The sequence below is a fragment of the Bos taurus genome, chromosome 3 (assembly GCF_002263795.3).
Source record: "Bos taurus isolate L1 Dominette 01449 registration number 42190680 breed Hereford chromosome 3, ARS-UCD2.0, whole genome shotgun sequence".
NCBI lineage: Eukaryota > Metazoa > Chordata > Mammalia > Artiodactyla > Bovidae > Bos > Bos taurus.
In genome coordinates, this window is record NC_037330.1 from 110,240,178 (window position 1) to 110,257,728 (window position 17,551).

Sequence of the window (17,551 nt, forward strand, 5' to 3'; positions counted from 1 at the left end):
GCAAAGTTGTCATAGCTTTTCTTCAAGAAACAAGCGTCTTTTAATTTCATGGCTGCAGTCACTGTCCCCAGTGATTTTGGAGCCCAGCAACATAAAATCTTTCACTGTTTCCATTGTTTCCCCATCTGTATGCCATAAAATGATGAGACCAGATGCCATGATCTTAGTTTTTTGAATGCTGAGCTTTAAGCCAGCTTTTTCACTCTTTCACCTTCATCAAGAGGCTCTTTAATTCCTCTTTGCTTTCTGCCATAAGGGTGATGTCGTCTGCGTATCTGAGGTTATTGCTGTTTCTCCCGGCAATCTTAATTCTAGTTTGTGATTCATCCAGCCCAGCATTTTGCATGATGTACTCTGCTTGTAAGTTAAATAAACAGGGTGACAATATACAGCCTTGAAACACTCCTTTCCCAATTTGGAGCCAGTCTGTTGTTCCATGTCCGGTTCTAACTGTTGCTTCCTGACCTGCATACAGGTTTCTCAGGAGGCAGGTAAGGTGGTCTGGTATTCCCATCTCTTTAAGAATTTTTCACAGTTTTTCCACCTACAAAGTAATTTTCTGAGTCCTATGCTAGAATTGGAGATACAGTGGTGGCGGGTGGAGTGGTGGTGGGAAGAAGCCAGACATGGTCCTCTTATTCTGGAGCTTACAGAGAAGTTGTGGGGGAAAGACATTGAACAGATGAAGATACAAATACATATAACTTTATAAGTTTTATAATTGCTTTGAGGCAAAGAGGCTATGGGGTCCAAAGGATGTACTAGAGAGACTTGTCTTGCGTGGGCGTGTCTCTGAGGAAATGATGGTTGAACTGCGTCCTCATATGAGGAGTTAACTGGTTAAAGAAAGGAGGCAAGAAAAGTCTGAAGAGAGGTGGCAGCATGTACAAAGCCACGTTAGGAGAGGGAGTGTGGTCCATTTGAGGAGTGGATGAAGGCTGGTTGTGGAACATGATGAAGGAGAGGGAGAGCATGATGCAAGGTGGGCTAAAAGGTAGGCAGGGTTCAGATCATATGAGATCTTTTTAGGTTATGTTAAGGATTTTGGTTCATTCAGAGGGAGTGCAGCCATTGAAAATTTTATTTACGATTTTTAAATTTTATTTTTCCAAATATAATACATATACATTGCATAAATTCTAAAGGTATATAACCATATTTAGTGAACAAACAAGTTTCTCAGGTACCTAATTTCCCCTCCTAAAAGCCACCATGCCAGTTTCTTGAATATTCTTCCAAAAATAGTCTATGCATATATATGTGTGTATATATATATATACACAATATAGACTTTTTTTCCCCCCCACACACAGATTGTGGCATACTATACACACTGCTCTACACCTTTCTTTCTCTACATAATGTTTTAATGTTTCCTGGATATCATTTCATATTATGACTATAGAGAGTGGCCTTTTCCCAGCAACTGCATAAATCTTCCTCAGTTTACTTAACCAGTTCTCTGTTGAGGGATGTGTAAGTTATTTCCAGTGTTTTTCATTCCAGACATCATACAGTGACTATTTTGATATCATATCACATATTTGATAATATTTCTGATCAGTAAGCTCTAAAGTTAGCTACCTTTATTCTGTAAAAACTGCCTTTCTTTCCTTCATAGCACTTATATTAGTTTGCCGTTCTGCATTTTTTATTATGTCTATTTAATCACTGTCTCCCCCATCTAAATTATAAGCTCCATCAAAGAAATGCCTAGCATGAAATGGATGCTCAATAATATTTGTTGAGGACTTCCCTCGTGGTCCAGTGGTTAAGACTCTGAGCTTCCACCACAGTGGGTGTGGGTTCAATCCCTAGTCAGGGAACTAAGATCCCGTATGCTGTGCAATGTGGCAAAAGAAAAAAAAAAAAAAAAAACTAAACTAAAAAAACAGATTGTTGAAGAGATGAAGGAATAAGGAGGTAAGGATAATAGCTAGATGGGAAGTAAGTGTGCTTTTTTAGTTAAACCTTTTATACCAGACAGAAATAATTTGTATCTCTCTAAAAATCAGAGTCATTTGAAATTTATCGGTTTCCTATTAGTTAACATCCAGATTTAGGCTCTACTCAGTAATAAATTGGAGAAGGAAATAGCATCCCACTCCAGTACTCTTGCCTGGAGAATCCCATGGATGGAGGAGCCTGGTGGGCTATAATAGTCCACGGGTTCGCAAAGAGTCGGACACGACTGAGCAACTTCACTTTTACTTCACTTTTAGTAATAAATAGTACTTCAAAAAAAGTGTATTCTCATACACCTGGGGTTGGCAAACTTTCTTAAAGGGCCAAATAGTAAATACTTTAGGCTTTACTAATATTGAGATAACTCTGTTGCAGCTGCTTAACTCTGCCATTAGAACAAAAGCAGCCATAGATAATACATAAATAAATGAGTGTGAGTGACTATGTTCCAGTGAAGGTTTATTTACAATAATAGGCAGCAGCTAGAGTTGGCCCTTGGACCATAGTTGGCGCCACTCGTTTAATGAATCAGTAATGATAACCCTTCTTTCATTCCTGATGTTGTCAATTTGTGACTTCTCTTTTTTTTTTTTCTGTCATCAGTCACACTAGAGCTTTACCAGTTTTATTGTCCTTTCAGACAACTAGATTTGTGTTTCATTGATTTATATCTATTTTTTTTGTTTGTTTTCTGTTTCATTGGTTACTCTTTATCTTTTTCTTTCTCTGCTTATTTTGGATATAATTTACTCTTTTTTTTTTTTTCTTCTGTCTTTTATGATGAAAGCATAAGATCATTATTTTTCTCCCTGTTAAAGTTTGGCCTTTACTTTTCCAGATCTTTTTGAATGCATTTATCTACAAACAAAAAAGCTTCATTCTGAAGAATATAAGACCATAACATATAAGTTTTCTGCAACTTGCTATTTTAACTTAACGAGGTATCATGGGGATATTTCTTCAGCTACATATGGAACTCGACCTAATTCTTTTCACTTGCTGTTTAGTATTCTGCAGTAACTATTTCTATATTGATAGATGTTTAGGTTCTTCAAATATTTCACCAGTACAAACTACACTGAAATACAAGTGGGAAATTCTCCAGGATAGAAGTACACAGAATATTTTTGTTAAATGTATAATTTATTGAATGTCTTCTCTTAATGCTCAGAAGGAATAAACGACTTCCATGTGATTTACCACATTAACTACATTTCATGACTCTTTCTTTGTTATAAATATTCTTATGTTGTTTAAGGGCTGAACTTTGGGGGAAACGTCTTTCCACATTAATTTTGTTTCTCTGGGATTGTTTCTCTGATGTCCAATAAGAATTGAGCTCATCCTATGGCATTTTCCACAGTCATTACATCAATAAGGTTTATTTTCACTGTGAGTCTTCTGATGTCCAGCAAAGGTTGTATATCTGAAAGATTTTCCACATTTACTACAGTGATGGGGTTTCTCTCTTTTATGCATTCTTTGATGATTAATAAGAGTTGAGTTCTTCATAAAGACTTTTCCACATTGATTATACCAGTATGGTTTCTCTTCAGTATGGATTTTCTTATGTTCCAATACAGTTAAGTTATCCCTGAAAACTTTACCACCTTCATTACATATAAAAGGTCTTTCTCCACAGTGTATTCTGTCATGATGCTCAGTCCTTCTGAGCATAGACTTTCTCACAGTCTACATTAGTAAGGGTTTATGACTGGTCTGAATTCTCTGATGACTTAAAAGAATAGAGTTCTTTCTGAAGCTTTTCCACATTCATTGCGTTTATAGGGTTTCTCTCTATAATGAATTCCCTAATGATTAATAATGTTGAGTACATCTTTAAGAATTTCCCACATTTAGTACATCTATAAGGTTGTTTTCTTATGTGAATTTTATGATGATTAAAAGAAATGAACTGCTCATAATGTCTATCACACATTCTTTATGTTTATGAGATTTTTCTGTCAGTATAATATCTCTGGTGTTTAATAAAGGAGAATTTATATTTGAAGACTTTCCTACATTAATAGTACTCTTTCTCTGTGGAACTTCTGTGCTTCTACTTCAAACCTATATCGATTGTGACGCTTTTGTTTGCCCTTTCAGAGTGGACCCTTCAGAAGTATTTATTTTGCTTTAGGTCTGACATCTTTGTGTCAAACCAGTATTCTTGTACTGCACAGGGACCTGGTGGAGCTTCTCATACTTCCATCCAGGGCTTTACCCCTAGCTCCAGTTGGGCTATTAATTTTGACTTGAAACAGAGAAGCCCCATAACAACAGATTCTTGTAGTTTTCCAGCATCATATATCCCTGTCCATGTTCATCGAATAGCATCTGGGTATCTTCATTCAATCTAAGTAAAGGCCACAACCACATCTCCAAATGTCAGTGGCCCCTGGATCTAGGCCCTTGTTGGTCTTGGAGCCATCTGGCTTCTGAAGCACTCTTCCAAGCAAGGGGAGAAAGTTGTGCTTAGGCTAATAGTTCTGGAGGTTAGAAGTCCTAAATCAAGGTGTTGGCTGGGTTGGTTCCTTCTGAATCTTTGGGTAGAATCCTCCTTTAACTCCTCCTAGCTTTTGGTGGTCACTATCAGTCCTTGACTTGTCTTGGCATGCAGCTATATCATTTCAGTCTCTGCTTCTATCATCACAATGCATTCTCCATATGTGTCTTTCTAGATCATTGATTTTAGACTTTCCTTCTTTTCTAAAATAAGCATGTAAAGCTATAAATGTCCCTCTAAACATTGCTTTAACTGTATCCCACACATTTTAGTATGTTGTGTTTTCAGTTTCATTCAGTTCAAAATGCTTTCTAAACTTCCATGGTTTCAACCTACACTTGGTATAAATTAGTATTACACCAAGGGGAACCACTATCCAGATGTCTGGAGCTCTTTCTCCGTGTAGCTTCTTCTTTCTGGTAGTTTCTAGCTACCACAGTCACCTTGAACTCTTGTTTCCTCAACTGAGCAAGACCACCGTGCTCTGCTTAGGTTCTCCCCTGTCTCACAGTCAGCCGCGTGCCTGGTCTGTAAACAGAAAGCCAAAGTGACCATAGGGCTCACCCTTGTTTATCTCCTTTCTCTCTGGGGTCACAGTCCCGGACCACATTGTTGTTTAGTGCCCAAAACCAATTGTTTTATGTATATTTTTTTGTCTAGTTTTCTAGTTTCTCAACAATGGGAAAGCAAATTCAATGGCAGTTTCTCCTTCAAGGACAGAAGTGGAGGTCACGGTATGTTAAAAAAAATACTGGCTTATAGAAAAGCGCAAGTTATGTTCATTTTTGTGGATCTTTTCACTGTATTAAATAAGAGAGACTTTTTGTGAGAGGAATGATGGAAAGTTGATCTAAAAGTAACTGACAGTAGTTGTTGATGTAACAATTTACTGATTTCAATAAACTGTGCACTCAGCTGATACTGAGTCATACCATTGGTTATTGTGTGAGAAGGTGGATGAAGAAATGAGGGGCGTTTCTATAGCTCTTGGTAGCTTCATTTTTAAAATAGTTTCTATTTATTCATCTTTTCTTCAGGAAGTTCTATTTTTTCTGGCCTCTAAGTTGCTTTGTCTGATGTTAGGTTGGTGCCTGTGTTTTTTTTTTTTTTTAAAGCACCGTGGTAGATTGGCTTCCATAGTGATTGACTCCATAATCTAATCTACAGCCTTCCTGTTTTTCTCTTGTCTTTCAGTTGACTAGTATCCACATTTAGTAAGTGTTTCCTTTCGCTTTGGTGGATTATCCAGTTGTTGCTTTAGCCTGTCATAGCCCTTTTTCAGTTATGTGTGCCTGCAGACATGACTGTATATCGCTTCAGTGGTTTGATTCTACTACACATTTTCTATATGTAGTTCTACATTTTATGTTATAACCCCAGCCTGGGACTAGGGTGAAGAAAGAGGTACCTAGGGTATGAAATTTAAGGAGACACTCGGTCTCAAGGTGGGATAAGCCAACCCTGCCCTTACATGACGGAGAAGGCAATGGCACCCCACTCCAGTACTCTTGCCTGGAAAATCCCATGAACGGAGGAGCCTGGTAGGCTGCAGTCCATGGGGTCGCTAAGAGTCGGGCATGACTCAGCGACTTCACTTTCACTTTTCACTTTCATGCATTGGAGAAGGAAATGGCAGCCCACTCCAGTGTTCTTGCCTGGAGAATCCCAGGGACAGAGGAGCCTAGTGGGCTGCTGTCTATGGGGTTGCACAGAGTCGGACACGACTGAAGTGACTTAGCAGCAGTAGCAGCAGCAGCAGCACTTACATGACTCTTAAGACTAAGCACTTCCTTAACACTTGTGCCCAAGGCATCTCCCTTGCCTCACCTGGTTCTGGCCCTGTATAATCCTGACTTCTTAGAGGTGGCTCAGGTGGTAAAGAACCTGCCTTTACCAGATTTGAGTACTGCAGGAGTACTCGAGGAGTACTCCAGTACAGGAGACCGAGGTTCGATCCCTGTGTTGGGAAGTCCCCTGGAGAAGTGCACGGCTACCCACTCTAGTATTCTTGCCTGGAAAATTCCATGGACAAAGAAGCTTGGTGGGCTATAGTCGATGGGATTGCAAAGAGTTGAACACGACTGAGTGACTAACACACACATTACCCTGACCATAGTTGGTTATAGACACCTATATAAGACCTTAAAATGAACTCTGTGTAAAAACTTTAATTTAGAACATGCTTTAACTTTATCTAAGAAAACAGAAATGAGGTAATATTTCAGGAAAACTGGTACCATGCCTGAAAAAATTCAGTGGCTCAAAAGTTTATCCATTAGCAACATTAGCCAGAATTTTGGACCATGTTATCTAGGTTAACCATAGTAGGTCACTGTAGTACTTTTATTCCTTTATTTCTTATTACGACATAGCTTCTCATTAGGAAGTTCATCTAGCAGAATAAAATTTTTGGTAAACTTTACTACTGCTCTGATTAATGCTGTGAGGTGCAAAGCCACCTGACTGTGACCACCTGCTGATTAGAAAACAGATGAACCTGCAGCCTGCAAGAGGTCAAGAGGACTCAGTCTGTGTTGCTGCCAGTTCAGTGGAGGCAGAGTACTCCATCTTCTTCCACTTCCTTCTCTTCTGGACCCATAATCTTCATACTGTCCCAGAGAAAGGCCTTGGGGGTGAGTGGGACCCTGCCCCGTCCTTCAGCACACTGTCACCAGAAGAGCTCTGTTGTTTTTTTGTCTCATGAACTGGAGTTCTGTGTAAAAGGTCTACATGCAAGGACTTACTGAGGAGGGGAGCCAGCGGTGAGCGTGGAGCAGTACTTCTACCAGCGAAAATATCCTGAGCCAAAAAACCTTTCTCTTTTGTGTCTTCTTTTCCACTTATCAGACAGCTTTCCCACCCTCTTAAAAACCAGTCTTCAAAATAGCCTCCAGTGTTGGTATTCAGGACTCTTTACAGAGCTGGAGTCTCTGTTTTTATTTCATTTTAAAATGTTTCCATTTTTGTTTTTAGATGCCAAGGAGAGCAGGTGCCAGCGGGTAAAGACACAGTTTGGTGTTGGCCTGAGATCCAGGGGAGAAAATCACCTCCGGCTTCTAGAAGGAACCCCCTCTCTCCAGTCGTGCTGGGCTGCCTGCTGCCAGGACTCTGCCTGTCATGCCTTTTGGTGGTTAGAGGGGATGTGCCTCCAGGCAGACTGCAGCAGGCCCCAGAGCTGCCAGGCTTTTAGGACAGACTCTTCCAGCTCAATGCTGGTGTTTTTCAAAAAATTCCAAATTGAAGATGATTTGGACTTTCTGCCTGAAGATGATGTACCACATATTTTGGGGTTAGATTGGAGCAGGGCATCTTGGAGGAGGGAGAGCCCACCCCAAACTCCACTCAGACCCACTTTATCGAGTGACCAGTGGAGCTTAATCAGGAAGCTTCGGAAGAGAGAGAATCCCAGTGAAGAAGTAGCTGCAGTGACACAGCCTTCTAAAACGAATGAACTAGGTGATCTAAACAGCACTGGCTCTGCAGAGGTAAGCATATCATGAATAAGGAGTGACTAGAGAACTAGTTTAATCTGCTTTTGCATTTGGCACACATGAGCTTTGAAGCTGTGCTTGTGGGCAGCGCTCATAGGCTGAGGAGTGTATGTACACAGCTGCTTAGTGTCATCTTAGTAGGGGCTGCTCACATGTTCAAGGGTAATTTGGTCTTAGAGATGTGCACTCCATGCAGGTCTGACCATTGTTTTGGTTAAAGCAGAAAGCTGCTCATTATCTTGTCTAAGCTGGTTCTTGGCTACAGGTAAGTGCGTTTGTGTGGGTGTTAGTCTCCACTAGAGATTCTGCAGTGTTTTCTGCCAGATTGCAAAACACTTGATTGATGCAGTTGCAGTCAAGTTCTCCTCCTCCTCCCCCATCTCCTGCTGGTAAACACTTTCCTTATGAGGTAGTTTCTGTTCCATTCTAAAGTAACCAACCCGGTGCTGCATAAGACCTGGACCTGCTGGTCTGGGGAGCCGGATGTGGCTATTAGCCAAGAGGCTTCGGGTGAGTTCTTACCAAGCTTTGTATGCCAAGGGAGATACTACCAGTAGAGTTTATTCTGTTTATTATGTTTCTTCATTGTTGGTCTTCCTGGGCAAATGATTAAGAGGAATGACTCAGCCTGTGCTCATTCTCCCTCAGTTGCTGTGACTTATTTTTGTCTATGTTTTGTCCTGGTTGTCTCTATCAAGTTAAAGCCAGAGTGGGGAGGCTACTACATGCCAGACACTGTGTGTGCTAATCATTGTGTTATGTCATTTTGTTTAATTTTCATAGCAATATTTCCAAGTATGTGTTATTAACCCCGTTTTCCTAGTGAGGAAACTGAGGTCCAAATAGGTTAAACAATTTGATCATGCAGCTAATGAATAGCAGGGCCTTTCAGTGCGGTTTTAGAGCCTACAGTATTAAGTTCAATTTGCTCATAAACATTTATGGACTTTTATTATCATTGTCAGGCTTCCCTCATAGCTCAGGTGGTAAAGAATTTGCCTGCAATGCAGGAGACCCCGGTTCGATTCCTGGGTCTGGAAGATCTGCTGGAGAAGGGATAGGCTACCCACTCCAGTATTCTTGGGCTTCTCAGGTGGTTCAGCTGGTAAAGAATCTGCCTGCAATGAGGGAGACCTGGGTTTGATCCCTGATTTGGGAAGATCCCCTGGAGAAGGGAAAGGCTACCTACTCCAGTATTCTGGCCTGGAGAATGCCACAGACTGTGTAGTCCATGGTATCACAGAGAGTCAGACACGACTGAGCGACTTTAACTTATTATCAATGTCAGGTATTTTCCTAAGCACTAGAGGTAAACAAGACATGATCTGTGCTCTCAGGAGTTTATAGTCTAGTGGAAACTCAGGCATGAAGATGGTGTTTACAATAGTGTATAATTTTTTTTTTTTTTAAAGAACCAACTTTTAAAATTTTATTAAAAAAATTTTTTTTTTGACTGTGCTGGGTCTTCATTGCTGTGCGTGGACTTTTTCTAGCTGCAGTGAGTAGGGGCTACTCTGTTTTTGTGGTGTGCAGGCTTCTCATTGCAATGGCTTCTCTTGTTGCAGAAGCGTGGGTTCTAGGGCATGTTGGCTCAGTAGCTGTGGCCCACAGGCCTCGTTGCCCTGCGGCAGGTGGGATTGTCCCAGACCAGGGATCAAACCTGTGTCCCTGGCATTGGCGGTGGATTCCTAACCACTGGACCACTCGGGAAGTCCCCCAGTAGTGTATAATTATTACATAGTAGATTTATGTATTGAGTTGACCAAAAAGTTTGTTTGGGTTTTTCTATAACATCTTATGGAAAAACCTGAATGAACTTTTGGCTAACCCAATACTACACAATAGGAACACAAAAGAAGAAGTGATCCTCTTGAGCAGGCAAGTGATGTGTATGTGCAGGGAAGAGTTTACAGAGATGTTTAACTTATTTCTTAATGTATGTGTGGAATTACATCTGGGGTTTAAAGGTTAAAAAAAAAAATTCTGGAGAGAGGTCCAGTGTGTGCAGAGGTTTAGTCAGCACATACTTACTGCACATTTACTGTCTGTAAGGTGGTGTACTAAAAGCAAGGCAGTGCAAATATTATATCAAATAAGATCCTGATTTCTGCCCTAATAGAGCTTATACTCTGGCAAGGAAAATAGGCATGACATTTATGATCATTAAATACTTAAAACCTCAATGTACATTATAAGAAGATAAGTAGAGGACTATAAGAACATCTAACAGGGACCTAATTAAGATTAAGGGCTAAAGTTAGGCTACCCTAAGTAAGGTAAGTTGAAGCTGAGATTGAAGTAGAAGTAGGAGTTAGGGGAAAAAAAAAACAGGAAGAGTAATTCAGGCAGAAAGAATAGCAATTTCAAAGTGTGTTAGATGCCTCAGAACATGGCAAGATCAAAAAGTTGAGAGAGACTGGTCTTGTTTGGCAAACAGAACAAGAGGCCTTTAGAGAAAGAAGAGGCTTCAGAGGTGTTCAGAGCCTTGTTGTTGTTCAGTTGCTAAGTCATGGCCGGCTCTTGCGACCCCATGGACTACAGCACACCAGGCTTCCCTGTCCTGGACTGTCTCCCAGAGTTTGCTCAAATTCACGTCCGTTGAGTCAGTGATGCCATCCAACCATCTCATCCTCTGCTGCCCCTTCTGCCTTCAGTCTTACCGAGCACCAAAGCTTTTTCAATGAGTTGGCTCTTCGCATCAGGTAGTCTAAGTATTGGAGCTTCACAATCAGTCCTTCCAATGAATATTCAGGGTTGATTTCTTTTAGGATTGACTGGTTTGATCTCCTTGCTGTCCAAGAGACTCTCAAAAGTCTTCTCTACCACCACAATTCAGAAGCATCAGTTCTTTGGTGCTCAGCCTTCTTTATGTTCCAGCTCTCACATCTGTACATGACTACTGTGAAAACCTTAGCTTTGACTGTATGAAACTTTGTTGGCAAAGCGATGTCTCTGCTTTTTAATATGCTGTCTAGGTTTGTCATAGCTTCCCTTCCAAGGAATAAACGTCTTTCAATTTCATGGCTGCAGTCATTGTCAGCAGTGATTTTTGGAGCCCAGGAAAATAAAGTGAAAGTGAAAGTTGCTCAGTTGTGTCTGACTCTTTGTGACCCCGTGAACTATACAGTCCATGGACTTCTCTGGGCCAGAATAGTGGAGTGGGTAGCCTTTCCCTTCTCCAGAGGATCTTCCCAACCCAGAGATCGAACCCAGTTGGTTCATTCTTTACCAACTGAACCACAAGGGAAGCAAGAAAATAAAATCTGTCACTGTTTCCACTTTTCCCCTTCTTTTTGACATGAAGTGATGGGACTGGATGCCATGATCTGAGTTTTTTGAATGTTGAGTTTTAAGCCAGCTTTTTCACTCTCCTCTTTCACCCTCATCAAGAGGCTCTTTAGTTCTTCTTCATTTCCTGCCATTAACATAGCATCATCTGGGTATCTGAGGTTGTTGGTATTTCTCCCAGCAGTCTTGATTCTAGCTTGTGATTTAGCCCAGCATTTCGCTTGATGTACTCTGCATATAAGTTAAATAAGCAGAGTGACAATATACAGCCTGACGTGTTCCTTTACCAATTTTGTACCAGTCCTTTTTTCTATGGCCAGTTCTAACAGTTGCTTCTTGACCCGCATACTCATTTTTCAGGAGACAGGTAAGGTGGTCTGGTATTCCCATCTCTTGAAGAATTTTCCACAGTTTGTTGTGATCCACACAGTCAAAGTCTTTAGCATAGTCAGTGAAGCAGAAGTGATGTTTTCCTAGAATTTCCTTGCTTTCTCTATGATCCAATGAATGCTGGCAATTTGAACTCTGGTTCCTCTGCCCTTTCTAAATCCAGTTTGTACAGCTGGAAGTTCTCGGTTCACATACTGCTGAAGTCTCACTTGAAGGATTTTGAGCATAACCTTACTAGCATGTGAAATGAACGCAGTTGTATGGTACTTTGATCATTCTTTGGCATTGCCCTTCTTTGGGATTGGAAGAGCCAGCCTTCAGGCCTTCTTAAAATATTAGTCTTTATCTTAACAGGGATGGAAATGGTCAGATATGTTACTGTGTGATGAATAGAATGGAGAAGTGCAAGAAGGTCCATGGAGCAGTCAAGAAGGAGGATCTTTGGGCAAGGGAACCATTGTCCTAAAGGAAGTTGAAGATATAGGAAAGAGGACAAAGACAATTCTCCCTCAGGGCTGAGGATCTCAAACTTCAACAGAATCACTTGGAGGCCTTGTTGAAAACATTGCTGGGTCCTAGCTCCAAAGCTTCTGATTCACTTTGTTTAAAGTGGGGCCTGAGAATTTGCATTTTTACAGCTTCCCTGGTGGCTCAGATAGTAAAGAATCTGCCTGCAATATGGGAGACCTTGGTTCAATCCCTAGTTTGGGAAGATCCCTGGAGGAGGGCATGGCAACCCACTCCAGTATTCTTGCCTGGAGAGTCCCCATGGACAGAGGAGTCTGGGGGACTACAGTCCATGGGGTCGCAAAGAGTCGGACACCACTGAGTGACAAAGCACAAGTTCCTCCTGTGCCAATGCTACTAGGCTGGGAACCACACTTTGAGAACCACTGCCTGTAGGGCTTCCCAGGTGGTGCCAGTGGTAAAGAACCCACCTGCCAGTGCAGGAGATCTAAGAGACATGGGTTCCATCCCTGGGTCAGGAAGATCCCCTGGAGGAGGGCATGGCAACCCATTCCAGTATTCTTGCCTGGAGAATCTCATGAACAGAGGAGCCTGGTGGGCTGCAGTCCAAGGGGTCACAAAGAGTTGGACACGACTGAAGCGACTGAGCACAGCACAGCCTCATAGGGCAGGGGGGTTAGAATACAGAGCACAGAATGCTAGATAAGTCTTAAGCAGGCGGAGAGACATCTCCTTCATTGTGATAGGAAGGAAGGAATGAGTGGATATAGATGTGACTAAGGTGGACTGTTGGTTCAAGAGAAGGAAATTGTGGTAGTTCTGATCTCATTCTTGTTTTTTCCTGAAGTGGAATAAATCGTTTATTGAAAGGAGAAGCAGAGGTAAGTGGAGTGGGGATGGGGGGATAGTAGGCAGGAGAATGAGAGATCTGGAGAGAGTGGTAAAGGTCTGAAACAACCATTGATCGGGATAGGAGATGGTAAACAAGGTAAGGAAATAGAAAGATGGCTGGGTAGCCTTGAAGATGGAGAACGTGCATTTACAATTATAGTTGTATGATTCTCCTCAGGACCTCTCAGCAACCCTGTCAAAGAAAGGTTGATGGTTTGATTCATCCAAGATTAGAACTTGACCAATTTGTATGGAAGGAAATTGAGGCATGGAAATGGAGGTCGTTGTCAAGAGAGTGGATAGAAGAGAGATAGAAGAAGAAAGGAAGAGAGGCAGAGTTGAGAGGGGTTGACAGAGATTCAGTACAGGAGTCCGGCATTCAGAGATTTTGGTGATGGGAAACAGATACGGGGGACAAGTACATGTGCTGGAAGGACAGGAGGTAGTCCTGAGAATGGGGGTATTTGAATTTCAGATTTCAGAGGTGTAGAAGTTACGGTGATTACAAGGTCTAGGGTGAAGCTATGGAAAAGAGTTGTTGGGATAGAGCAGAGAAGAAATTTATTGGTGATAAGGAGCTCAAAGAACATGTTGAATGAATTATCCATGTAGACCTTGAGACCTTTAGTAAGGATGGTGACGAGGATGATAACAGCAGCAGTTAATGTTTACCGAGTACTTCCTGTGTGTCAGGTACTATTCTGAGCCTTTTACACGAATAAACCATTTTATCTATACAACCTATCCTATGACTTCCTGTTACTGTTTTTTATTTTATAAATGAGGAGACTCGGGAGCAGAAAGGTTAAGGAGCATGGCCCAGGCAGCATGGCTGCTGTATGGTAGCGCCGAAACCTGAGCACGGGCGTCCCATTCTCTCCAGGGTAGTCCTTGCACTCTTGCTCTGAGGCAGGACTTGCAGTGAAGAGAAATTCCAAGAGCCGGATGTCAAAGCCGTCAGTAAGGTAGGAGTAATGAGTAAGTTGAGAGATGACAGCTATGATGAGAGTTGAAGTATAGTGCAGCAAGATAGCAGAGGAGAAGAGGCTTTTACAGAGAAGATGAAAGAGTAATAATTTGCAAAAGGTGTTGAGAAGGGGAGCAAATAAAATCGCATCTCACTTTTAATCTTGAAGTATGGGAGAATAAGTAGCCACTGCATTGCAGAGATACATGGGAAACTGCATCCTTAGAGGCGTGCAGACTTACCCTTAAGAATAGGTCAGAGGGGGCTCCCCTGGGGGTCCAGTGGATAGGAATCTGTCTTGCAATTCAGGGGACACCAGTTCGATCCCTGGTCTGGGAAGATCCCACTTGCTGCGGAGCCTCTAAGCCTGTGTGCCACACTGCTGAGCCAGTGCTCCACAACAAGAGAAACCACTGCAATGAGAAGCCTGTGCCCTGCAAGGAAGAATAACCCCCACTCGCTGCAACTAGAGAAAAACAAAAATATATATTAAAAATAAATATTTTTTTAAAAAGGAGGTCGGGGATCACTTTATGAGCATGCGGCTTCTGCGGTCCTCACACTGAGAAAGGCCTTGTTCTTGATTTAGTGTTGTGCTCTCATTATCTTGAAATTCTTAATTTTTGAACAAGTAAGCCACATTTTCATTTTGTACCAGATCCTGAAAATTTAAATGTAGCGAGAGGTTAGGGAACAAAATATGAAGGTACTGAGTATACTGGTGACTTTCTGATCATGGAATAGAAGTTCCAGACAATTCAGTGGAATTTTTGGAAGAGAAAAAGAGGTTGGTTTTTAAAGGTGAGGAAGTATAGATCGTTGTAGTGGTAACAGTTGTGGTGTGGTTAGTGTTTAACAACTGGGTCTTCCCCTATAAAACAAAGTCAAGTCCTGAGTTGTAGACTTTACTAATTTATGTGGTGTAAATACTACCACCATGACCAGTTTGAAACTACAGCGTGAAGTCACGGAACACAGCACTGGCAGAGAGGAACACAGTCAGCACGCTACAGGATAACTATGATCCATAAAATTAGACAAGCAAAATTAGACCTATGGTAGATTCAGGCCTGACAGTCTACTGGAAGATGGTGAAAGCTCAAACTTAGGCCTTACAGGATTCAGGTATATGGTGGGGGGAGGATCCTGAAGTTGTGTTGGCTGGGAGTTCTTTTTCTTATTGTTCACCAGTCATAGACAGTGGCAATAAACTGCTGCTAGCCACCTGCCAATGCAGGTAGACTTAAGAGATGCAGGTTCAGTCCCTGGGTTGGGAAGATCCCTTGGAGGAGGGCACGGCAACCCACTTCAGTATTCTTGCCTGGAGAATGCCACGGACAGAGGAGCCTGGCAAGCTGTGGTCTATAGGGTGGCAAAGAGTCGGACACAACTGAAGCAACTTAGCATGCATGCAAGCACGGACAGGATCTCAAGCTTTATGGTCTAACATGGAGAGTAGGTGGACCTGGAGGGAAGAATATTGAGCTTGAACTTTGAAACAGTGGAAGTGGGCTTTGTGCAGTGTCACACACAGACGTTACATAGTTTGGCATTACATGTTGTAAATGGTAAGCTTTGCTAAAAAATGGGGAAAGTGAGGTCTTCAGATCCAGACAAGTGAGGTTTGACCTTACACCATGCTTAGGAGTTTCATTCTCATCCCCAAGGCCATGGATAGCGCTGGTGTAATATTGACTACTGGTGGGGTGGTCCGATCACCTTCTGCATTCAGAATAGTTAACTGCTAGGCCTTTCTTTCAGAAGAGGACTTGGAATTCACACTTCTGTTTAACATACTAGGAAGAGTAAGAGAAATGCATGCACTGCAGATCTTCTAATTAGGGAAGACTGACCAGCAGCATTAGTTTTTAGTTTGTACTGTTTTCACAAGCAAGTCTGCATCCAAAGGAGGAAGAAATTGTATGGTAAATTGCTCTTGTCTTTGCCTGAAATGCGTACAGAATTGCAAAGGCCTGGGGTTGTCAATAGCATTTTTTCATTCTTTTGAAAATATGTATATATTTTATCCAAGAGTAGGTTTTGGAGAAGGCAATGGCACCCCACTCCAGTACTCTTGCCTGGAAAATCCCATGGACGGAGGGGCCTGGTGGGCTGCAGTCCATGGGGTCACTAAGAGTCGGACACGACTGAGTGACTTCACTTTCACTTTTCACTTTCATGCATTGGAGAAGGAAATGGCAACCCACTCCAGTGTTCTTGCCTGGAGAATCCCAGGGACGGGGGAGCCTGATGGGCTGCCGTCTATGGGGTCGCACAGAATTGGACACGACTGAAGCGACTTAGCAGCAGCAGAAGCAGGTATTGTGATCTTTTAGCAGTTCTAGAAGTGCAAAGGAATGCCATGAATTTATTCCCCTTTCTCAGCTTAGAGAAGGAGAAGCTTGTACTGTTGGTTTAAGTACTTTATCCTTTCTATGTCATGAACCTCTGAATTGTTGGTGGGAGGAGCATGAAAGCTTGTTGATTGGGTACAGGAACATTTGCAGTACAAGGAGTTCAGTCATTGGCAATTAATTGCAGCCAATCCTGCTTTCTGAAAGGAGAGTGTTCTCTTTGAGCCCCGCAAATAAAGGCCCAGTTAGGTATCCCCACATGTAAGCTTTGACTTAAGAAGATCTGAGGTGCTCCTTTCTCTACCGGCACCATCTCCCCATTTGTAGTCAATATTACACCTTTTCAACCCCTGCAAGCAAGTGGCTTTCTATAGAACACATGTCTGAGAAGGATAAATGAGCCAAGCCCTTGGACACTTCTCTGCTGTCTTTTATCACCAAGGAAAACTCGTGCTGACTCTACAGAAAGTTGGAACTTACTTCTTACCAGAAGATCGAGGCGTGGGGTGTGAGCAGCAGCAGCGCAGAGAGCCTTGCATAACCAAGGAGAGAAACCCAAGCAGTTTTGTTTCCCCTCATCTGTACTTTTGTTTTGGTTTGTTTTTCTGGGTTTTCCACTTGGTTGCTTTCTCTTAGTTTTTGTTTTTAAATCTTTCCTTTAATCCTTTAGACTTGTGAAATTTTTGCCAAGGGTTCTTTTATTTTTCTGGTTATTATTTCCTGACACATTTATTTGGACTCTCTGAGGACCTAGTTTTCTCCAGTTCCTCATTCTCAGTTATCTGAGCAGCAGACACCAAAATTTTTATTAGCCCCAGGTTCCCTTCCAGCCCTTTGGCCTGGACCAGGGTTGGGGGTTTCTCATATCTTAGTGACCTAGGCCCTTCCCGTGTTGTCTGTGTGTATATGTTCACTAAACACACCCTCAACACCCCCCACCCTCCACCTTTTTAACCTTACCGGAGTGGCTTGTTGCATTGAGAGAAAAACTGGGCAGCCTGTTTCTTTGTTGTGAGTATCCAAGAATCCCTCTTAGGGCCTCCCTGGTGGCTCAGTGGTAAAGAATCTACCTGCCAGTGCAGGAGACATAATTCAATCCCTGGTCCAGGAGGATCCCACATGTTGAGGAGCAGCTAAGCCCACGCACCACAACTGTTGAACCTGTGCTCTAGAGTCCAGGAGCAGCAAGCACTGAGCCCACGTGCTGCAACTGCTGAAGCCTGTGCATCCT

General features: G+C 42.2%; 1 protein-coding gene across 2 annotated transcripts in view; it reads left to right on the forward strand.

The window, feature by feature from the left end:
* The window catches only part of KIAA0319L (KIAA0319 like), a 97,109-nt gene that overhangs the window by 29,187 nt on the left and 50,371 nt on the right, over positions 1 to 17,551 (forward strand). For both annotated transcript variants that reach the window (XM_005204932.5, XM_002686480.6), the window contains exon 3: positions 7,445 to 7,956. In XM_005204932.5, coding sequence (XP_005204989.1) covers positions 7,445 to 7,956 — 512 coding nt within the window. The remainder of the gene's footprint in view (positions 1 to 7,444; positions 7,957 to 17,551) is intronic.